Below are 24,958 nucleotides of genomic sequence, written 5' to 3' on the forward strand. Positions count from 1 at the left end.
GCAGACTAAGGACATGGATTACTGGAACCATGTCCTGTGGTCTGATGAGACCAAGATAAACTTATTTGGTTCAGATGGTGTCAAGCGTGTGTGGCAGCAACCAGGTGAGGAGTACAAAGACAACTGTGTCTTACCTACAGTCAAGCATGGTGGTGGGAGTGTCATGGTCTGGGCCTGCATGAGTGCTGCCGGCATTGGCGAGCAACAGTTCATTGAGGGAGCCATGAATGCCAACATGTACTGTGACATACTGAAGCAGAGCATGATCACCTCCCTTCAGAGACTGGGCCACAGGGCAGTATTCCAACATGATAATGACCCCAATCACACCTCCAAGACGACCACTGCCTTGCTAAAGAAGCTGAAGGTAAAGGTGATGTACTGACCAAGCATGTCTACAGACCTAAACCCTATTGAGTATCTGTGCCTGAAACGGAAGGTGGATGAGCGCAAGTCTCGAAAATTCCACCAGCTCTTTGAGGTCGTCATGGAGGAGTGGAAGAGGACTCCAGTGGAAACCTGCGAAGCTCTGGTGAACTCCATGCCCAAGAGGGTTAAGTCAGTACTGGAAAAAAAATGGTAGCCACACAAAATATTGACACTTTGGGCCCAATTTTTACTTTACATCTTACTTAGGGGTCTTAGACATCTTTACTTAGGGGTGTACTCACTTTTGTTGCCAGCGGTTTACACATTAATGGCTGTGTGTTGAGTTATTTTGAGGGGACAGCAAATTTACACTGTTATACAAGCTGTACACTCACTACTTTACATTGTAGCAAAATGTAATTTCTTCAGTATTATCACATGAAAATCACATGAAAAGATATAATAAAATATTTACAAAAATGTGAGGGGTGCACTCACTTTTGAGAGATACTGTATATGCTATATAAATTTATTTATTTATTTTTTTTTTTATTTGAGCTTTTTTCTACACGAACGTTGAGTTACTCTCTAAATTCAATATAAGTATATTGAGAATTAAGGTACCGTATTTCATTCTATCTGTTCAGTATGTGTAAAAAAAAAAAAAAAAAAAAAAAAAAAAAACCTTGATCCTGCCAATAATCTAATGAGCATACACCTTTTTGTACTCTATTAGTTAGGCCGGGTTCACATATGCATGGCTGCGGTTTCTAGGTCCGGTGCATTCCTGTTTACCAGTTCTGGTGTGATTTATGTCTGAACTTTTGACTGAATTCGCACCTGAACTGGACCCAAAAAATGCACATGATCCTCTTGAAATTTGCACCGCGGCTGCCCTGGACATGTGTGAACCGTCACCATTGAGAGCGATCACATTTGCATGTGAAAACTACATCCAATTTGCACATATGTGAAACCAGCCTCACAATGTTCTCACGATCCACTTCCCCCATGTGAATCCTCACTTAAAAATAAAATACTGCATTACAGTAATTACATTATTGTCTTCAGTTTAGATAATCCAGCTTGTTAGAAATAATTCAGTACTACACAGCTATTTAAATAAATTCACTTTAACAAGAAATATTAAATCATCGGTAAAGAATAAAGATAAGTATACAAAACAAAAACAAGTTTACAAACTGAGAATCATCATTGATTTTTTTTTTTTTTTTTACATTCTTGAGGGAAATAAAGTTGTTTGGCAACTGTCTTTTCACAAACAAAGGGGAAGAATAGGCTGTAATACATGAAACAGACAAACAACTGTAATAAATAAGTGCATTCTGGAAGGACAACCTTTTAATAATCAAAATATAGTTAAGTATTTAAAATACAAAATAAATAAGCCTCAACCCACATCACATATTTCTTAAGACAAGGAATGTCACAGCAGCGAGGAATGTTAAAGCCCATCTCTAGCCAAAATGTTTACTTTTAACAAGTAGAAAAACAAGGTTTTTTTTTTTTTGGATAGAGCGAGGAAGAGTTAGAGTCAGTTTTTTATTTCTATCTGCATTCCAAATCTGAGCGATTTCCCTGCACTTCCTGTCAGGAGAGGATGGGATGGTAAATCTCTAACAGGGTCACAGACAAAAACAAACACATTTTTAGCAAAGTTTGGAAAATTACAACACCTGGTCATGTTTTCATTGCTGTCTGTGCCTTCCTGTCTGGGTGACAACTAAATTCCCAATTCCTTGTACAGATGCCATAAGGGAGGAAATAAGTGGGAGGAAATCTTACCAATGGAGTCACAGAAAGAAAAAAAAAAAAAAACTGACAATTAATTCTTCTCTGCTCGATTCTAATTTGAAAAAGAAAATGTGGCTGAAGTTAGGCTTTAAAGGCAACTTGGTCACCAGAAAAAGAAAAAAAAAATTACAAAGGCACTCTGTAAAAGAAGAATTCAAATATGGGCAGCACAGTGGCTAAGCAGGTAGCACTACCGCCTAGCAGCACTAGGGTTGTTGGTTTGAATCCAAGCCATGGCACTACCTGCCCGGGAGTTTGCATGTTCTGCATGGGTTTCCTCCAGGTCCTCCTATTTTCTCTCACATTCCAAAAAAGATATGACGGTAGGCTAGCTAGTGGTTCCTGTCCAAATTAGCCCTAGTATATGTATGAATGTGAATTAGGGACCTTAGACTGTAAGCTCCTTGTGGGTAGGGACTGATGCGAATGTACAATGTATATGTAAAGTGCTGCGTTGGTGGCGCTATATAAGTACCTGTAATGATAATAATATGTATCGGTCTTGTGGGTGGGGACTCCAATCTTTGCAGAGTTACACTATTGAAAGAATCGTCAACATTCTCCACTGTGGTTCCACATGCTGGCCGCAGTTTGCTGGATGCTGAGGACTCTTTGACCAGTAAATATTATACCTCTTCTTTTTCAGGGGGCCAGTGGGTTTATTTTCTGGTGATTAAGTCACTTTAAAAGTACACCAATTTACAGGACGACTTCATAAGAATGCTGGGGATCTGTGGAAACACTTGCTCATAAGCATCATCACATCCACGCTGCTCGTGCATTGCAGGATTTAGAGGGCCTGAGTAAAGCGCCATTACTGCCCATACGGCCACTGCGACTGCTGGCACTTGACACCCTTGACAGCCCACCTAAAACAGAGGAAAAAAAAAAAATATGAAATTACCTTAGCAAAGGCTAATAGCATACAGGACTTCAGGCAGGCAGAAATGTTTTAGTCTTATTCCAGAAACAACTGTAAAAGTTTAGAGATTGTGGTCACTAGGACATATGGGAAAGGTGAAACTCCCAAGCAGAATGGAACAAACAAAAAAAAAACAAACAATAAAAAAACAAAAACAATCAACAGTTCCTGAGTCTCCGGTCCGGTTCACATTTATGCGATGCGGGAAGGCTGCGAATCCGCAGCCTGTTCCCGCATCGCACACGCACCCCCGGCAGTTCACACTGCCATATGCGATACGCTGGGGGTGTCAGTGTAATCTTAACGACACCCCCAGTTTGATCGCATATCGCAGTGCGATCGTGCAGTTCGCACAGGATCGGATCGCACAAGTGTGAACCGCTGTGCGATCCGATCCTGATGCGGCTGCCAAAAAGGGTCCCTGTGCGTGTTTGCTGCGGCTGCGGTGCGAATTTAGCCAAACTGTATGGCTAAACTCGCACCGCACAGCCGATCGCATGTAATGTCGGAGCAGTGCGCTCCGACATTACATGCGAACCCCGCACACGCACAAGTGTGAACCGGGGCTCCAGGTCTGCCTCATCTATTCAAAACTGCATGACCGGTGTAAACGTGGGCCCACAAAGCATCATGGGACCTGTAGTCCAATAAGCCAGCCAAATGGGAATAGGACAATGGACACCTCAATAACACCCCCTTCCCAGAAGCCGGATGTCTGGGCACATTAAAAGATACATTTTAAAGAAAGTAACTGAGGGGGGGGGGGGGGGGTACGACATTCTTATCATTAGGGGAAAGCTGGTCATTAATTTCTACCTATCTCTCTAGTTGTCTGGGACGTGCCAGGAAACAGCGTGCATTCCAAACGCTTCTGAAGACGTCATAGATTGATGACGAAACGCGTCAAGTTGACACGCACGCCGTGCTTTGTCAGCTCGTTTGATACGCACGCTGTTTCCTGGCAGGTCCGGGGAGCCTGGCTCACCATCGGCGTTGCTGTCTCTGCATACAAGCTTTTTATACATATATTTATGAACATGTAACCTAGTGTATGATCCAGTTGAGATCTTTTTATTCAAATAAACCCAATGATACTGCACAAGGAGGAGGCTGTATATTTTTATTTCTCTGCATATCCCCGCTGGAGTTGTGGAAAGAAATAGACATCTTGGGACCTGCTGACATTCGGGTCAGGAAAGACCAAACCAGCCTGTTTCATCCTATTACCGTATGGTAAGGAGGATCTATTATATCTGGTGAGTGGCCCTTTTTTACTCTATGTCTCCACCGGTGACATCTGACTCCAGGGTTGGATCAAGCTATTCATTTCTAAGGAGGGTTATCTTCAAGGACATTAAGGAATTCTACTCGGGTTTTCACATTACAGTCACCATTTTATTTGGACATTTCTTCTCTCCTTTTTTCTGTTTTTTTTCAGCACTTTTTTGTATGTTATGTCAGATATATCTATTTTATAGGTGAAGTATTGCACTTAAATGTTTGAGCGCAGTTCTCTGTTGGGATTACCTAGAAGCAGAGTTTTTCACATATTGACCCATTTTTGACACAGCAGCCACATTTTGCACAAATTTTTACTAATTTTGGTGCGAGTGGGTATAATTTATTAATATATACGTTTAGTTTTACATACACACGAGTGCCGTCCTCCCAGCACACAGACACTACTGTATATCAAAATTTAAACTGAGCTGTGCTTGAGCAGCTCATTGTACATTCCAAAGACTACTGCAAGCAGGCAGGTAGTAGGTTTCTGCTCCTGAAGAAGACACATTGCATGTCTCTTTTGGAATAAAGAGCCCGTCTGCCCACAGTTTTTTAAAGCTGGACTTTAGTTCCACTTTAAGGTTATTTATTTTCAAAATCGCGACAGCTATTTTTTAGGCTATGAGACTTGAACATTACACTCACTATGGATAAAATAAATATCACTATCCTGGCACAAAAGCTTTGGGTATTGGGCCTGTAGACTGAGACACAGACAAAGCTGGGTGAATTAGTAGATACAATTTGCATTTGTCAGCAGGATAAATAGCCATGTCTACTTCAGAAAACTTTGCACACTAAGGTGTAATTAACAGACACAAAAAAGGGGGATTCAACTTGAGAGGGCCGAGTTTCATTTAGGAGATTTTCTTTATGATTTGACATAAACAAGGGAATCAGAACACCATGACATACAAGTAAAATGTACACTATTCAAGTAGTAACAGGACCTCCCTCCTTCTGTACAAAACAAGAAAATGAAGAAAACACACAAAAAAACAAAACAAAACAAAAGCTAAGCTAAGACTTTCCAGGCAACAAATTTATATTAGTGGTAATTAAATTAGCCATATAAGATGTGAAAGATAGGTAATGAAAAAGAGCCCACACACACAGCCGTCATAAACTAAAACCAAGTGACATGGCCTTTGTTCACTTTGACCTCACACTGTAGAAACTGGGTAATTGCACATTCGTGGCTTTGAAACTGCAGTGTGCTCCACGCTCTAAGCATTACATTCTTTCATTTTCTACTCCTAAAATATAAAACTTGATTGGTTGCTAAGGAAATCACCTGTGTATTTTCCTCTTCTCTTCACTTTTATATAAGAATTTCATTAAGAGAAAGAAAATGGAACACCAGTAACGGCTACAAAGTGAAATTGTCAATGATTCTCTAAACATTTACCGGATGATGAAGAGGTGCTCAGTCGGCTTACAGAAGCCTTTCCGGGCCTTGGAGAGGATGCTGTTGAGCTCAAATATCCTGCTTGGCGTTGATAGTCCATGAGTTGCTCAGAACGGGTCATACCAACTGTTGGCTTCACGGACTCCAGTCTCTTTAACAAAGCCTGTAAGACAATTAGGCGTTGACATGTTTAGTATAGACGGTCTGAGCCAGTGGTTTCCAAACTGCAGCTTGCTTTTATCTGGCCCTTGGGGCACTATTTCATCCATTGATGCAAACAATTGGGTATATGTCCTCCCACTGACACCAAAGGGCACAATTCCTCCCAATGACACCAACAATGGGGCACAATTCCACCCAATGACACCAACGATGGGGCACAATTACACCCAAGGACACCAATGATTGAGCATGGTTTGCTATCACTAGCATTAGTTCAGTTCCCCCCCCCCCCCCCCGTCTATCACTTTCAGCCCAAGCCTATTCTGACACTGCTCTCCTACATGTAAAAAACATTTATTTATTTTTTTTGCTAGAAAATTACCCAGAACCCCCAAAATATTATATATGCTCTTTTAATAGCCATTGAGAAAGTCCAATGATTGTGACGCAACGTGTCAGAAGGACCCGGGTGACGTCACTTCCGGTCTATGGCAGAGACCAGAAGTTCGGATTTTTTAGCTGCCATATTCCTGGGACCCCTCGTTTTGGTTCCTCAGGCTACATCTGTTATCTTCTACTTAACTGCAAGTGACTATTGTTTACAATAAAGCCTTATTTTACTTACTACACTATGGAGATCCTCAGCTGCGTTTGACTATTATGGTGTGATCCTCTTCAGCCAATGTTTGACCCCCATAAAAAAATGCAATACCATTCCTCTTAATGTGAGGGGCCATTGCACTCAATGTTGGATATCGGTTGTGGGGAAAAGGACACACTTTATCACTGTCAGGATCACATTATTTTTGAATCAACAGAATTTTTTTTTTTTTTCACTCATCACCATTGCGCAGTATTACCTTGGACTTGTTTTTTTATATTTTTTGAGCATCTCACAGGATATAAATACCTTTTGGGACATATATATTTATTGGTTAATGTGTTAACACTTGTTGTTGCTTTGGTCATTTGCACGTGCACTTTTTTTCATCATAGTATCATTTGTAGATGCATGATCTTATGCATTGAAGCTTGAGATTTAGATTATGTCATTTTAATATTGTTTCACCATTGTATTATTTTACTATTATTGATATAGCGCCGCTCCATATCCTTGCATTCAGTTTTTTTTTTTGTGGCGACACTAAGGATTGGCTGTTTTATCCAGTTCGTTATACACAGGTATTATTTTGAGTAATTGCCTCTCACGTGGTAGCGCATTGTTTTTTCATTTTATACTTCATTCAGAGATCACCACTCAAAGTTCAGGACCTGATGATGTCCCACGGGCTGGAAGTGGTTAAAAACGTTTGGGAATCCCTAGTCTAGGTGAACACTAAAAAAATGTACATGTACTTGGCTGTGGAAAATATATCACCCTGATGGGAAAAGTACACATAACAGCATGGAATAATTTAATACTATTTCAGAAAGTATCATTTCAGTATGTACTATGTATAATAAAGCAAATTTGTGCCTATTTTTAAAACATTTTGTAGCACGAATGTCACAAGCATTTTGTCCAGGCTCCACAAATTTCCCCCCTTTTTTCTTTACTACCATGGCTTCCTATGATCATCGGCTCCCATCTGAAGGCAAAACTGCAGTATATTTTCTGATTGAGATATTTCAGAAAAATTTGCAGCATTCTGACCACTAGATGGTGCAGAGAATCATAAGAAGTCATAATATTAGGCGCAGTTCACACTGGCATTAAAAGCAGGAGTTTGAGGCACGTTTTTAACTCTCCTCAAACTCCTAGTAAAGCAAGCTGCAATTGATAACATGGACGGCAACAGCACAGCACACATTATCAAAACATGAAGTGTTTGCGTTACTGTGTTTAAAGAAATAAGATTTTTGAAAGATCTTACGGTAAAATCTTCTTCTCTATTGTCCATTGACAGACGCAGACTCACCGTCATGAGCAGTGTGGGTTATGCCGCCACCTGCAGGAGTAGTCTAGGCAGTACGTTCGTACAAAGTTTTTACATACACGCCCACGGAGCTGTTCCTCCAGACATAACCGTCACAGACACAGCCCGACACATCAGTTTAGTTGCAAGCAGCGAAGACAAAAAAAACATCCCCAACAGAGGGGCGGGGGTGCTGCATCTGTCAATGGGCATCAGAGAAAAAGATTTTACGGTAAGATCTTACAAATATCTTAATTTCTCTATCGTCCATTGACAGACACAGCCTCATCTTCATGAGCTGTGTGCGACTCCCAAAGCAGTATAGGCATGAGGGATGGGAAAAACGCAACCAGAAAGTAACAAACTCCAAATGCTAAACCTAGCCAACTGGGTAACACGAAGCTCAACCAAAACATGAGCTCACCCAGGTAAAAAAACCCTAAAAGAATAAGAAAAAAACACCATTCTCTTCTGAAACAGCAGCCTGCAAAACTTTGCGGCCAAAAGAGGCATCCAAAGAAGCCAACAAATCCACCTTGTAAAAATTGGTAAAGGTGTGCACAGATGACCAAGTCACTGCCTTACAAACTTGTAAAACCGAGGCCTGATGGCTAAAAGCCTAAGAAGCACTCAGCGCTCTAGTAGAATGAGCCTTCACAGGGAAAGGAGGAACCTGACCCTTGAGTAAATAAGCCTGAACAACCATCTGTCTGATCCATCTTGAAATGGTCGCACCGGACGCAGCCAAACCTTTGCGAGGACCGTCCATAAGGACAAAGAGAGAGTCCGATTTTCTAAAGGACTCAGTAACCGTCAGATAAACCCTTATCGCCTAAACCTCATCCAGAGAGTGCAAGGTAATCGCCTTGGGATGTTGAGGCTTAGGACATAAGGAAGGCAACACTGTCTTCATTAAGATGAAAATCCACCACCTTAGGGAGAAAAGACGGTTTTGGTCGGAGAACCACTTTATCCCTGTGGACCACCAAATAAGACGAATGACAGGATAGCGCTGCCAACTCAGAAACTCTGCAAGTAGAAGTGATGGCCACTAGGAGGGCAACCTTCTGTGACAAGGAAGGCAGAGAAATCTCCCGAATATTCTCAAAGGAAGGCTTTTAAAGAACAGAAAAAAAACAGATTGAGATCCCACAGTGGTAATGGGGATCTCCTCGAAGGAGCCAGATGACGCACCCCCTGGATGAAAGTGCAAATCAAGCTATTACTAGCCAACGGACGTTGGAAGTAAATAGCCAAGGCCGACACCTGGCCCTTGATAGTACCCAACGCAAGAACTGCTCAACCCCTTTTTGTAAAAAGGCCAAAACCCTAGCTACAGAAAACAAACGAGGGTGCAGTTGCAGTGATTCACACCATGAAATGTACGATTTCCAGGTATGATGATAGATTTTCCTGGAAGTCGACTTCCTGGCCTTCAAAAGAGTCAGAATCACTGAGTCAGAGAGACCTCTATCCTGTAAACACGTTTCTTTCAACAGCCAAGCGGTTAAAGCCAGCAACCGTAAAGCAGGATGGAAGATCGGTCCTTGAAATAGTAGATCTTCTCGCAGAGGAAGACGCCATGGAGGATCCACGACCATTTTTACCAGCTCTGCATACCAAGACCGCCGAGGCCAGTCTGGCGCCACCAGAATGACCGAATGCCTTCCATCGCCACCCAGCGAAGAAACCGCGGAAGAAGTATGAGCAGAGGAAAGGCATAAATCCTCCGATACTGGCTCCAAGGAGCCAGAGTGTCTGTGGTGTCGGCCAGAGGATCCCAAGACCTGGCCACAAACCGCTGAACTTTCCTTTTGAGTCAGGACGCAAACAGATCCACATCTGGGGTCCCACACTGGACACACAGGAGATGAAACCCGTCCATCAGGTAATCCGCTTGCCAATTCTCAACACCCAGAATGTGGACTGCGGAAAGAGCCGGAACATTGGCTTCCGCCCAAATCAGAATCGCAGCCACCTCCTTGGCCGCCAGAGCACTCTTGGTGCCCCCTTGATGGTTGATGTAAGCCACCGCTGTGGCATTGTCCGAATGAAACTGAACTGGAGAGCCGGATAGCCGACTCGTCCAGAGAAGCAGGCAGAGCTTGATCGCACTCAGCTCCAGAATATTGACCGGCTAGGAAGACTCATCCGACACCCAAATCCCCTGGGCACAGAGCTTCCCCAGCACTCCACCCCAACCTGACAGTCTGGCGTCCGTGGTGACAACCATCCAAAACACAGGCAGGAAGGACTTGCTCTGGCACAGGACAGTAGACTACAGCCACCAAGAAAGAGTCCCCTTGGTAAGATGGCTCAAGCAAATCTTCTGGTCCAATGACCGAGGATCTCTGTTCCATTTCGCCATAATCTCCTTCTGCAAGGGTCTCGAGTGAGACTGAGCAAATGGGACTGCTTCGAAGGTCGAAACCATCAGCCCCAGGGCCCGCATGCAAGCCAGCAAGGAGGACTGATCAGTCTCAATCAGCAACCTGACTGCTTTTTGCAGCTTCTGAAGTTTGTCCAGTGGGAGAAAGACCCTCGCCAAGGCAGAGTCGAGAGTCAGCCCCAGATAAAGTGACCCGTACTGACTGAAGGGTCTGAATGATGATAGAGTCATTGCCCAGCAGATCTGAGTGGGAGACTGCTCGCAACAGGAGATCATCCAGTTATCCCCCAATTGGGATACCTTGCGGACGTAACAAGGCCAGCACTGGGGCCAGGACCTTGGTAAATACTCTGGGAGCCGAGGCAAGGCCAAAGGGTAACGCCACAAATTGAAAGTGCTCCTCTGCCACCGCAAAGCAGAGGAATCGCTGGTGTCCCTTGAAAATGGGGACGTGGAGATACGCATCTTTGAGATCGATGGAGGCCAGAAAATCCCCCTGATTTAATGATGCCACCACTGACCGAATGGACTCCAATAGAAACTTCTGCACCCGCATAAAGCGGTTCAGAGCCTTGAGGTCCAGAATTGGGCGCACCTTGCCCTCTTTTCTGGGCACTGTGAACAGGTTTAAATAGAAACCTTGAGAGCGTTCCTGCTGAGGAACCGGCACAATCACCCCTTGAGCCAGGAGATCTTGCACAGCCTCCCGCAGATACTTCAAACGCTCTGGAGACAGGCGAAGAATTTACTGAAAAAACCTGTCCCCTGGCCGGGACCAGAATTCGATCTTGTACCCGGAACCAGTTTGTGAACCCAATCATTCTGAATGAAGGAAGTCCAGGGTTCCCGAAAGAAGCGCAGGCGTCCCCCTCCCACCCCTGAGCCGGGTGAGGGCGCCGCTTAATTGTGAAGAGGACTTGTCAGCAGTACCTGACTGACCAGCCTTGGGCTTGCCCCAATGCTTTAAAGCCCTTCCAGAAGCTCTGAACGGCTTACCTTTTGCTTGCGCCCCGGAGGTATGAAAAAACTGCTTGTGAGCAGAAAAAGAAGGACCCCGCTTAGTACGGGGGGGGGGGGGGTCTTACCCTTGGAGGATTGAGGAAGAGGATGAGTCGCCAAACAAACACTATCCCAGAAAGGGGAGGTCAGCTAGGACTTTCTTTGAAGTTTGGTCAGCCAACCAGCTCTTCAGCTAAACTATGCGTCTCAAGGCAACGCCCATGGCCGAAACCCTAGCCCCCGGGGGAGTCGCATGCATAGATGCATCACACAGGACCACCACAGCCTGGATTACCTGGTCCAACAGTTCCAGCTGTTCTGGAGGAACAGTCTCGGGGGCCAAAGACTCCCGCAAGCCCCTAATCCACACCGTCACCGTCTGTGAGACTAAAACAGACACAAAAACCGGTTTCAAAATTGAACCCGCCAACACATGAAGATAGCGGGAAAGGGATTCCACCCACCTGTCCACAGGGTCCATAAAGACCGGGGAATCTTCCACAGGCACAAGGGTAGACTTGTTTAATCTGCAGACAGGATTTCACTTTAGGTGGCATTGTCCAATGGTTGGAGACCTTTTCAGCAAAAGAATACTGGCGTTTAAAGCATTTTGGCACATCTAACACATGCTTAACGTGCTGCCATTGGTTATTCACGATATCTTGAAAAGTGTAGGGACAAGGGAAAACCTTGCCAGCTTTCTGGGACTTCTGGGAGCCAAAAGCCATGTTCGTCCCTGCTGGCGTGAGCTCATGAGCCAACTTTAAAGTGTCCCATACTGCAAGAATCAGGGCTTCCACTAAAGCGCGTTCCTGCGCTGCAGCTGAAGAAGACAGGTCCTCTTCACCATCTGACTGCGAGGACAGCGACCCCTCAGGAAGGCCAGCATCCGGGCCAACCGCATCAGCCTCTGAATCAGAGGACACCTCCTGAGACGGAGAACGCAGCAGCCGTTTTCGGCTATCGACCTTTTTAATAACTAAATCAACTTTATTCACCAGGCTTTCCAGAGCTGCTGAAATCGCGGCCAGTGAATGCAATCCGGACTGTCTGGGAGTACCACAGAATGGGTCTAAGGGTGAATTCACAGTTTCTGACTCCATTTTGCCAGTTGCAAAAAATTGAGTACTGACGCTTTAAGAAGCGCCGATCGCAGGTTCCTATTACTGATCGCAGCGGTCTGCAGATCTCCCCTTTTAACTAACAGCAGAGCGTGCAGTGATATGTCCGCAGGGACCCCAGTACTGTACCACCTCAGAGAAAGCATCCTCCTGATCGTTCCAGCAGCTTGCAGAAAGAGACAGGAAATTACCTCGGCCAGCAGCAGGAAACAGAGCACAGGAAGTGATCTCGCCTGAGTGAAAGGGCACGCTGCTCAGTGAAGCACAAAGGCTACACAAACATGGTTGCCCATACAGCTTCAATAGGAAGCTGCAGGGAAAATGGCTGCCCCATACAAATCCATGGGGGAAAAAAAACTACATTGCCCACACTTAAGATGGCGGCGCCCACGGCAATCCACTATGAAGGCCTCAGGATCCACCACAACAGGAACCAGCAAGCCATGGTTCCATGATACACCCCCCCCCCCCAGGGCGCCAGGCGCCCCAGACACATAGCCCCCTACAGGGACAGGGAAGGGGAGGGTAAGACACACACTTGTAGATCACCAGGAAATTCTTCCCTGAACACTAGCTAGGAAGTGAGCAAAGAGAAATCAAAGAAAATATTCTGAAAGGAATACAAATAACTGAAACCAGAGTCCCAGCAGGAAACCTAGGCCCTATTCCTTCTCTAGGCAGAAACAAACTGATGTGCTGGGCTGTGTCTGTGAGGGTTATGTCTGGAGGGACAGTCCCGTGGGCGTGTATATGTAAAAACTTTGGACTAACGTACTGCCTAGACTACTCCTGCAGGTGGCAGTATAACCCACACAGCTCATGAAGATGAGACTGCGTCTGTCAATGGACGATCGAGAAATGAAGCCTCATGTGGAGTTTGGAAGAAGTTGAAGAATCTCAACTCTTTTCATTCAAGTCTTTGGTAACGCACCATAATCGCGCTGGCACATGTTTAAAGTGTGTTTGCATCGAGTTAGGCCTTGTCCACAAAAGCCAAAAAACAAATTTGGGGCATTGTTAAATGCACATCAAACGTCACGAATAACTTGCATTAAATCTATAGACGCATTTGTTAAGCGTCAATATTTTGAGCAAGTGTTAACAAGGCCTTAGAGGATAAAATGGGGAAAATTCACGCAGCTTGGGTGAATGCTTATGACATTTGCCCCTAACTAATGTTTTATAAATAGATCTGCAAAACTGTGTGCAGAGGGCACCTCTCTGCACCTATACCTCCGATTAGATTTTCTGCAGCCCTTCCCAAATAATAGAGTACCCTGTCAAACAAACAGTAACCAGAGATGCCAGTTCTGCTTACATTCTGAGCCCTATTATTGGCTCAGCTTTGCGACGGGCTGCTTTGCATACCTATAGTGAAGATCGGGAGACAGGAGGGTTTTGGCTGAGCTAGCAACCATGGACATTGATGGCATATCTGATTGCCCCAGGGCCACTGGGTACTTTGCAGAAAGACTAGCCATGTCCAGAGTGGATTTGGATGATTTCTAGCTAATTCTGGAAATTTGCTTTCTTACCCGATTAAGGTCCACTAAGGCAGGAGTCTCCAAACAGTTCACTGTTCTTTAAGATTTGGGGGGTCAGTGTGGGTAGAAAATGTACCGGCATCAGTGGGAGTAAACAGTGCCGCATCATGGGTTTTAGCAGTAGTGACATGGTTGGGATCAATGGGAGGAATAGTGACCTATCGACAAAATCAGAGGAAGGAAGCGTGCCTCATCATTGGTGTCAGTGGGAGCCATGGTACCTCATTGGTGTCAGTGGGAGTAATGGTACAGTGGATTTACCAAGTCTACACACCCCTGTTGCAAAGTCAGGTTTCTGTGATGTAACAAAATGAGACAAAGATAAATCATTTCAGAGCTTTTTCCACCTTTAATGTGACTTATAAACTGTACCACTCAATTGAAAAAAAAAAAAAAAAATAACGGAATTTTTGTAAAATCTTACCTGTAAAATTCCTTTCTCCGAGTCCTCCGACAGTCGCCGCCTCCTCTAAGTAATCACTGTTGGGTATTGTCTTCCCATCCGCAGGAATAGCTAGGCATATAGACTTAGTCCAAAGACAAAAGGCATTAGCATATACACACCCATGGGGGCCATGGGGGATGTCCCATCCGGGCAATACCCCCCCTGCATCACCACTCCCAACTCAGTTTGGTAGCATAGCAGTAGGTAATAAGAACCCCAAAAGAGGGGCGGGGGCGGCGACTGTCGGAGGACTCAGAGAAAGGAATTTTACAGGTAAGATTTTACAAAAATTCCGTTTTCTCTTACGTCCTCGACAGTCGCCGCCTCCTCCAAGTCATCACTGTTGGGATGTCCCAAAGCAGTACAGACATGAGGGGTGGGAGACGCAACCGTAGAAAAGGCGACGCAGTACCCACATCAGAGAAAGGAATCTTACATGCACCGTAAGAAAACCAACTGGGCAACAGAAAAAACAATGCTCAACAGGAGCAACAGCCCAGGAAAGCAAATGCCAACAGCCAGGGACCCAGAAAAAAATTCAAGGGTTCATCATGGCACTGTCTACTTTGTAGAACTTGGAAAAAGTGTGCACCGACGACCAAGTCGCCGCCTTGCACACCTGGGCCACCGAGGCCCGATGCCAATAGGCCCAGGATGCACTCAAAGACCTGGTAGAGTGCGCTTTAACAGGGAAGGGCGGAACCCGTTCCTTCAAGGCGTAAGCCTGCTCAATGGTCTGTCTGATCCATTTGGCAATAGTTGCTGTGGACGCAGCCATGCCCTTTCGAGATCCCTCAGGAAGGACAAAGAGGGAATCCGTCTTCCGAAAGGATTCCGTAGACGACAGGTAAACCCTGATCGCCCTGACAACATCCAAGGAATGTAAGGCAATCTCCTTTGGATGTTTAGGCTTCGTACAAAGCGAAGGCAGGACAATGTCCTCATTAAGGTGAAAGTCAGAGATCACCTTGGGAAGGAAGGATGGGGGTGGTCGCAAAACCACCCTATCCTTGTGAATTATCAAGTAAGGGGAGCGGCAAGACAACGCCGCCACTCCGACACTCTGCGAGCCAAAGTGATCACCACCAGAAAAGCAACCTTTTTCGACAGCAGAGGCAACGATATCTCCCTGATGTTTTCAAAGAGAGCACGCTGTAACGCGGACAGAACCAAGTTCAAGTCCCTCCCTTCCTGGGAGGAGCCAAATGTCGCACACCTTGAATGAAGGTGCGCACCAAGAAATGAGACGCCACAGGGCGTTGGAAAAGGACAGCCAGTGCAGACACCTGGCCCTTTATCGTGGCCAGCGCCAGGCGCTGATCCACTCCAGACTGGAGGAAAGCCATGATTCTCGACACCGAGTAAGAATGAGGGGAGAACCCCCTGGACTCACACCAGGTGAAATAGGCTTTCCAGGTACGGTAATAGATCTTACCAGAGGAGGATTTCCTAGCCTTGATTAGGGTAGGGATAACCTCAGGGGATAGACCCTTGTCCTTCAAGACATGGGTCTCAACAGCCAGGCCGTTAAAGCCAGCGACTAAAGCAGGATGGAAGATCGGACCTTGAGACAGGAGATCTTCCCGCAGAGGCAGACGCCACGGAGGCGCCACTGCCAGGTGAACAACGTCGGCGTACCAGGACCGGCGAGGCCAGTCCGGCGCCACCAGAATCACCATGTGCGGTTCCGAGACCAATCTGCGAAGGAACCGGGATAGTAACTGAATCGGAGGAAAGGCGTACATCAGACGGATACTGATGCCAAGGGGCCACCAACGCATCCGAGGCGTCCGCCAACGGATCGCGCGTTCTTGCCACGAACCTTTCCACCTTTCGATTTAGCCGGGATGCGAACAGATCCACGTCTGGGGATCCCCACCTCGCACACAGCATCTGAAAGACCTCCGGGTGTATGGACCATTCCCCCTGGTCCAGGGTCTGGCGGCTCAGATAATCGGCCTGCCAATTCTCCACACCCGTATTGTGAACTGCTGAGATCGCCGGGACATGAGTCTCGGCCCAAGACAGAATGTCGGTCACCTCCCGGGCCGCTCGAGCACTCCTGGTGCCCCCCTGGTGGTTGATGTAAGCCACCGCGGTAGCATTGTCCGTCTGTACGCGAACAGGCAGGCCCCGGAGACGGTCCGATCACTGGAAGAGACAGAGTTTGATCGCTCGTAATTCCAGCACATTTATCGGGAGGGAGGACTCCTCCTCCGACCAAGTGCCCTGGGCAGACAGGTTGCCCAGGACTCCACCCCAGCCCGACAGGCTGGCGTCCGTGGTAACCACTGTCCACACCAACGGACGGAAGGACTTGCCTTCCGCCACCGACGGGGACTGGATCCACCATAGAAGAGCCAATCTGGTCTGGCGACTCAAGGAGACATCCAGATCCAAGGACTGAGGTAGTCTGTCCCACCTGGCCAGGATCTCCGTCTGGAGAGCCCGCGTGTGGAACTGGGCAAAGGGAATCGCCTCGAAGGCTGACACCATCAACCCCAGGCCCCGCATGCAGGTCCCGAGTGACGAGGATGGATTGTCCCTGAGGGACCTGAGTTCGTCCCGCAAAGTCCGGAGCTTGCCCTCCGGCAAGAACACCTTTGCCTGAGCAGAGTCCAGAACCATTCCCAGATAGGGAAGGCGAAGCGATGGAGACAACGCCGATTTTTGAACGTTGATGGTCCATCCGAACTCCTGGAGCGTCTGTACCGTGATGGACAGATCGCGCACAAGGTCCTGGCTGGCACGCGATCTCAGAAGCAGATGGTCCAGGTACCCCAGGACCGCAATGCCCTGGGCCCAAAGCAGGCCCAGAACCGGCGCCAACACCTTGGTAAACACCCTTGGTGATGAAGCGAGACCGAAAGGTAACGCCACAAACTGGTAGTGGTCCTCTGCGATAGCAAACCGAAGGTACCGCTGATGACCCTCGAAAATGGGGATGTGCAGGTACGCATCCTTCAGATCTATCGAAGCCAGGAATTCTCCTGGACTCAAGGAGGCCACAACCGAACGGAGAGACTCCATTCGAAACTTCCGAACACGCACGAAGCGGTTCAGCGCTTTTAAGTCCAGAATAGGACGCACTTTGCCCTCCTTCCTGGGCACAGTGAACAGATTCGAATAAAACCCCCGAAACCTGTCCCGATGAGGCAGGGGGACAATCACTCCCTGAGCAAGCAGGTCCTGTACCGCTTGATGCAAGTCCAGCAGACGCCCCGGAAGCAGATGGAGATTGGAGGGAAAGAATCTGTCCGCCGGCCGGGAAAGGAATTTGATCTTGTAACCTGATCGAACGATTTCCTGAACCCACCTGTCCGATATCCGGAGAAGCCAAGGTTGGAGGAAGCCGCGCAAAAGTCCCGGGCAGGCGGCACGTCATCAGACACGAGATTGCCCCTAAGCATCTTAGTCCAATCAGCCACCGCCTGAGCCACCAGAACGGACGCGAAAACGGGTTTGAGCAGCGAACACGCCACCGTATAAGAATGGCGGGCTAGAGACTCCAACCGCCGGTCCGTGGGATCCCGGAAAACCGGGGTATCCTCAGTAGGAACCAAGGTAGCCTTGTTCAACACGGCCACAGTGTGATCCACCTATGGAGGCGCACACACCATCGTGATTCCGTAGCCGGCGCAAAAGGATAAAGCAATTTGAACCGACTAGGTACCAGGAATGGACGTTTTAACGTGCGCCACATTTCATTAACAGTGTAATGGAATTCCGCTGGGCAGGGAAAAACCTGCGCAGACTTGCAGGTCCTGTGCGTCCCAAATGAGGACACAACACCCGGAGGACAGGGCACATCCTCTAAATGCAAGGTTTCTTTAACAGAAACAATTAACTCATCCATCGTCGCCCGTTCTTCAGGCGACCCCGGGGAGGATGTATCAACACCCTCCAATTCAGCCTCCCCCTCAGACCCCGGGGGTTCTAAGGACGAGCGGGACCCTGAAAAGGGCACGCTCGCAGCAGCAGCCATATCCCCATCTGAATCAGAAGAGAGAGACAACCTGGGCCTCTTTCTCGCAGCCCGTTCAGACATCAGCATTTCCATATTTGCCACCAAAGTCGCTACTACAGCAGCCAGATCGGGACGCAGCGGAGCCACAGGAGAACTGGGGCCCCCCACTAAAGCTGGAGGAAACTTGCTTTCCTGAGAATCCATGGCTCAAGTTATCAGAACAAACTACAGTGCAAAAACGGTGTACTGTCCCCTTTAAGAGCTACTGCTACAGTGATGAAAGACCCCCAAAGGAGAAAAGAAACTGAGCCAGAAGCGATATACAGAGGGAAATTGAGAGTGATAACCTGCAGAGCGTTGCTACCAGTGTCCTTGCAGCTGATGGAAAGGAAGTGCTGCTGGAGAGGGCTGGACTATGTGCCAGACCCCGGGAAAATGGCTGCCCCATAGGGATGCATTGGAGGCTACGCCAAAATGGCCGCCGACATGCGGCCGGACCGATCGTTCCACCGACGACAAAATGGCGGCGGATAGCGCCAAAATGACATGCATGATCGCCCCAGAGAAGCTATACATGTGTGCCCACAGTAAAGATGGCGGACCGCGCGAAAATGCACCGCTGCGGTCGCCGCACAAGCACAAACGTCTGTACCCCCAACATGCACCTAAGGTGACACAGGGACAGGGACCCCCTAGGCAACATACAGATCTGCACAAGCGATCCCCGCAGGGATCGCACAGGGAGTCACACAGGCACAGACACGGGGAACACACAGCAACACAGACTGCCACCCCAAACAGAGGCCCCACACCAAAAAGTACTTACCTGTACCAGATGGCGTGGGGAGCCTCCATGCACGGAAAACCTCTGTCCTCATCTGACAGGGAGTGCCGTGAGCCAGGGACATGACGCTACAGCACCGCAGCCGAGTCCTGTGAGGTAGCCACCTCACGGCTGCATCCCTGTAGCAAACCGGGATTGGTCGTTCGTAATGCCAGGGCGAACAATAGCTGAACGCTCGATGGCGGGCTGGGGGTCCATCTGGCCCTTTTGCTCTGGAGAACCAGGGCGGCCAGTCCGAATCCCAGCACCGCATGATCCATCTTCATCCGAAGAGAAGACTAACACTAGAAGCTGACAAAATAAACAGCTAGTAAAGTAAAAGAAAAAACTGACATTTTCAAAGAAAATCAAAGAAAAGATTAGGAAGGCTGAGACTAAAGCCCCAGCACAAGGGAAGCCTGACTATTCCTGACGCTAGGCAGATTAAAACTGAGTTGGGAGTGGTGATGCAGGGGGGTATTGACCGGATGGGACAGCCCCCATGGGTGTGTATATGCTAATGCCTTTTGTCTTTGGACTAAGTCTATATGCCTAGCTATTCCTGCGGATGGGAAGACAATACCCAACAGTGATGACTTAGAGGAGGCGGCGACTGTCGGAGGACGTAAGAGAAATATATATTTTTAGAGGAGGGAGGTAAAATTAAACTAAAATAATGTTGTTGCATAAGTGTGCCGACCTTCTTACAACTGGGGGTGAAGCTGTGTTCAGAATTAAGCAATCACTTTCAAACTCATGTTAAATAGGAGTCAGTACACACATGCCATCATTTAAAGTGCCTCTGAATAACCCCAAATAAACGTTCAGCTGTTCTAGTAGGTCTTTCCTGACATTTTCTTAGTCGCATCCTACAGTCTGCAGAGAGCTTCCAAAGCATCAGAGGAATCTCATTTTTAAAAGGCGTGAGTCAGGAGAAGGGTACAAAAGAATATCCAAGGCATTAGATATACCATGGAACACAGTGAAAACAGTCATCATCAAGTGGAAAAAATATGGCATAACAGTGATATTACCAAGAACTGGACATCCCCCCAAAATGGATAAAAAGTTGAGAGGAAAATGGGTCAGGGAGGCTGCCAAGAGGCCTACAGCAACATTAAAGGAGCTGCAGGAATATCTGGCAAGTACTGGCTGTGTGGTACATGCGACAACAATCTCCCATACTCTTCATATGTCTGGGCTATGGGGTAGAGTGGCAAGACAGAAGTCTTTGATCTTGGTCTAATTTTTTTAACAGAAACCTGACATTTTAACAGGGGTGTGTAGACTTGTTATATCCACTGTACCTCCATCATTGGTGTTAGTGGGAGCAATGGTACCTCATCATTGGTGTTAGTGGGAGCAATGGTACCTCATCATTGGTGTCAGTGGGAGCAAAAGTAACTCATCATTGGTGTCAGTGGGAGCAATGGTAACTCATCATTGGTGTCAGTGGGAGCAATGGTAACTCATCATTGGTGTCAGTGGGAGCAATGGTAACTCATCATTGGTGTCAGTGGGAGCAATGGTGTCCCAAGGGCCAGTAGAGGCAAGCAAATGGCCACAATTTAGAGACCAGTGCACTAAGGTGTTAGTGCTTCTTTTATAGAAAGATCTATAAAGACTGTGTTGTGATTATGGTATTTTGCTCGTTTAGCTAAAAAGAAACAAAAGTACTTAACAGAGTTTTTCTTTAAAGTGACATTAAAGTCTTGTTGTCCATTCAGATATGGGGCCGTGGCTCATTTCTGCTCCCTCAGCCAATAAGGAGAAAGAGTCCTGGACAGCTGAAGCTCTCGTGCATGGATCAAGGTGGGCATTGAGATAAAAATCCTTCTGCCTTTACAACCACTTTAAACCAGAGATGCTGTGACAATTGTGTTTTTTATATAAATTCTGTAAGCGACGCTCTGCTATATTTGTATCCCTATGAGCCAATTACTACAAAATATTAATCACAGCACAGTTCTGCAATCCATTTGATTAAAGACCTTGACAGCAAAATAGTTACAGTACAATGCATAAGACTGACAGTAGAGACCAATTATTTATCTATATGCTGGGCATTTCTTGATCAGTTAGCTTGGCTTGAGTTCCCCAGCTGGGAACAGGAGATGTGACAAATGCCCTTAATTCGCCTGGTACATATGTCAGCAGGTGATATCATCCTTTAGACACAGATGTAAGATTCCACTCTAAATTGTCAAACGCAGCTTTCACAGATGATGGGTGAATCATCAGCAATGAAACAACTGATTATTTTTACAAGGCATTAGAAAAGAGATCTTCCAAAGACTTTCATTTAACCAGTTCTGGACCGGAAGGATTTGCCCCCTTAATGACCAGGCCTTTTTGCGATTCAGCACTGCGTTACTTTAATGGAAAATTGCGCAGTCGTGCGACGCTGTACCCAAATAAAATTGATGTCCTTTTTTTCCCCACAAATAGAGCTTTCTTTTGGTGGTATTTGATCACCTGTGCGTTTTTTTTTTTTTGCGCTATAAACAAAAAAATATCAACAATTCTGAGAAAAAAAAAAAACAATATTTTCATTCTGCTATATAAAACATTCCCAATTAAAAAAAAAAAAAAAATTAAAAATCAAATTGTTTTATTCTTTTAGGCCAATTTGTATTCTGCTACATATTTTTGTTAAAAAAAAATAAATAAATAAAAATCGCAATAAGCGTATTTTGATTGGTTTGTACAAACTAGGGGAAATATGTATGTAATTGTTATTTTTTACTAGTAATGGCGGCGATCTGCGATTTTTAGTGGGACTGCGACATTGCGGACGACAGATCAGACCCCTAACTGACTTTTGGCAGGACCAGTGACATTACTACAGTAATCAGTGCTAAAAATATGAATGGTTACTGTAATAACAACATTGGCAGGGAAGGGGTTAACCTAGGGGTGATCAAAGGGTTAAGTGTGAGCCTAGGGGAGTGTTTTCTAACTGTGGGGGGGGGGGCTTGTGAAATGATGATCATAGAGACCTGTGATCCTATATAGAAGGATCACAGACGCTCTGTGATCATTTCAGAGAGAAGACCGGTTGGCTGTGTTTACAACAGCTGGACCGTTCTCTCTCAGCAGGGAGCGATCACGGGTGCCCGGCGGCAATCGCCCTCACTGGCCCCGTGCATCGGCATCACCACTGCCTAGTGGGGGCAGGAGCGTGCCGCCCTGCAGTGCGCGCTCGCCCCCTAGCACCATGTGCACAACCGACGTAATACTACGTTGTTTCGCGCAGGTGAGCCAGCCTGCCGCAGTAAAACTGCGGCGGGCAGTTTGGCAAGTGGTTAAAAATAAAAACAATGTGATGATCTACCAGTGAAATGGCTCCCCTATAGAGCAACTCTATGCAACCCGTACTGTGATGCAGAACAACCTCCGACACCTGTATCAAATCACATTCAAATTTTCTAGGAATATCTATAAAAATGTTTTTTTTTCAGTGCTTAAACTAAATTAAAATTTGTCTTCACAAAAATATTGAGGCTACCTTTGAAGCAAATCTTAACTTCATCTGAGCACCACAAACACTATTTAATTCATTTTTAATATTCAAAACAAACTCCCCCATCAATCCATGTCTCTATTATTTATTTTGTTGAGAAATCACTTTGAAATACACCCCCCTAGCATTTCTAGCAGTGGCCATCTTGAGTAAGGGCAAATGATTTACGTAGCATTTATTTCCTGGAATCTATCTGCATGCAGGAGAGTGTGCTTAGCCGAGAACCCCCCCACCCCCCCCTCCTCTCCTGAAGACTCCTGGGATGTATGATATCATTTGCCTAGGCAAGAAACCAGGAAGTAACTGAAGAAATGTAGAAGAAAAAAAGTTTTAACACAAGTAAATCTGATATACTTTCCTATCTTTACTATCTATTCCTTACTCCTTTTTGCTAATGCTAGCAGTACAAGGATTAAACACAATGTTGATTGGGAGAGTGAAGTTCCACTTTAATGAACCCCCCTTCTGAAAATGCTAGCTACCTGGCTGTCACGCTGATGCAGATTTAGATTCTGAGGCAGAAAGTCAGTTCTTATCTATATACATGTTCTTTGTTTGTAAATCAAAGTATCAACACAAGAGAATCAATATGAAGGCCAAGCACAATTGCAAACAGGGCTGCTCAGACGTGTGGTCCCACCGCCGGCCTAAACATCTAAAAAGGTAAAACTTAGCAATTGTACGAGCAGAGGACCGGGTGGCCTTTTAAACCTAGAAAAAAAAAAAAATGCATGATGTTGAAAAGCCCACAAAGCATCAACACTTCTGATTGGGCCTTCATAGGAAAAGGAAGAGCCCTAACTTTCAGGTCATACTCCTGAAGAATTTTTTGCCCAATTCGTCTAGCAATTGAGGATCAAGATGCAGTCTGTTCCTTCTAGAAACCTTCAAAGAAAACATGGACAAGGCGTGTCAGATTAAAAAAAAATATCAAGGTCTTGGCTGCGAGGTAGACTCCCACAATCCTAACCACATCCAAGCAGTGGAAAGCAATCTGCTTTGGAGCTGGAAAAAAAAGTGAAGGCAACACAATTTCCGTATTCAAAGATGAGGAGACCACCTTAGGCAGGACGGAATTACATGGTCTAAAACACAACCTTATCCACCTAAAGCAGGATAAGGCCACAAGCTTAGACATCCTCCTAATCGAGGCAAGTGTCATGAGAAAGATAATCTTGCGTGATATGAGGGGGGAGAAATACCCCTAATGGGTTCAAACAGTGGCCTATGAAGAAGCGACACCAGATTTAAGTTCCGCAAAGTTAGCGGAGAGCGTACTGGTAGAACAATATAAGCCACAAGTATCAAAACACAAGGCCCATGGGCCGAATCTGGCTCCCAGCCAATTTCATGCGATCCTCAAAACTCACTTGCAGCTGTGGCACCTACCTCATCCCTGCCCCACCTTGTCTCAGCAGCAGAAAGGACAGAACTCCTCCACCAGATTCTGCGCTTCTCCATGCAGCCACAGAGAGGCTCTTCGCTGGCGAGTGCCATCTCAGCAGTCGGCAGCAGAGAAGATGACAGAACTTTTCCTACAGATCCTGCACCTCTCTGTGCAGCCGCAGCATCCCCTTGTCTCCCTCTCTCCTGGTCTCAGCATTAAGCAGACTCCGGCAGCTGACTCCAGCCCTCCCCTGGTCCTTCACCAGACCCTGCACTTTCTGCTTTCCTGACAGCAGCACAAGGTAAGGGGGGTGCACTGTGATGTATGGGAGAGTGGAGGAATCTTGCTTTCTGACGATTTATATAGTCTTACAGATACAACCGACACTTTCAGAGCAACCATAATGTTGATGCAGCCCACAACAAAAAACTGAATTTTTGTAAAATCTTACCTGTAAAATTCCTTTCTCTGAGTCCTCCGACAGTCGCCGCCTCTTCATATTCGTCACAATGGGGTAATTGACCTTTGCTCCGTAGGAGTAGCTAGGCAACAGAATATGTCAATATTAAAGCGGAGTTCCACCCTGGATTTGTTTTTTTTTTTTTTTAATACCCCCGGGACAGTCAGGGCTAGTGCATTCCACAATGGCTAGCCTCTGATCTGTCCCGGGTTGCACTTACCTGCAAGACGAAATACTTACCTTGCAAACGTCTTGTCCAGCGCTGCCATCTCAGATGTGGGCAGCTTGAAGCCAGCGCGTCCTCTTCGGCGTCTTCTTCCGCCTTCTGTGGTCCCACGATGCTCTGCGCCGGCCCCGACGTCACTTCCGGGTCGCGCGCGTCACCCCTCCACAGCTTCTGGGCATGCCCAGAAGCTGTTTAGAA

The 24,958-nt window shown here is 46.5% G+C and overlaps 1 protein-coding gene across 1 annotated transcript in view; it reads right to left on the minus strand.

Moving 5' to 3' along the window:
* Positions 1-2,719: 2,719 nt before the first annotated feature.
* Positions 2,720-24,958, minus strand: part of CFAP97 (cilia and flagella associated protein 97) — a 93,106-nt gene continuing 70,867 nt past the window's right edge. Inside the window, exons 5-6 of the mRNA XM_082245727.1 lie at positions 5,799-5,961; positions 2,720-3,053 (exon numbers count right to left, since the gene is read on the minus strand). Of these exons, the coding sequence (XP_082101853.1) occupies positions 2,944-3,053; positions 5,799-5,961 (273 nt within the window). The 3' untranslated portion in view covers positions 2,720-2,943. The remainder of the gene's footprint in view (positions 3,054-5,798; positions 5,962-24,958) is intronic.

The sequence above is a fragment of the Pelophylax lessonae genome, assembly GCF_965119305.1.
Source record: "Pelophylax lessonae genome assembly, chromosome: 1".
NCBI lineage: Eukaryota > Metazoa > Chordata > Amphibia > Anura > Ranidae > Pelophylax > Pelophylax lessonae.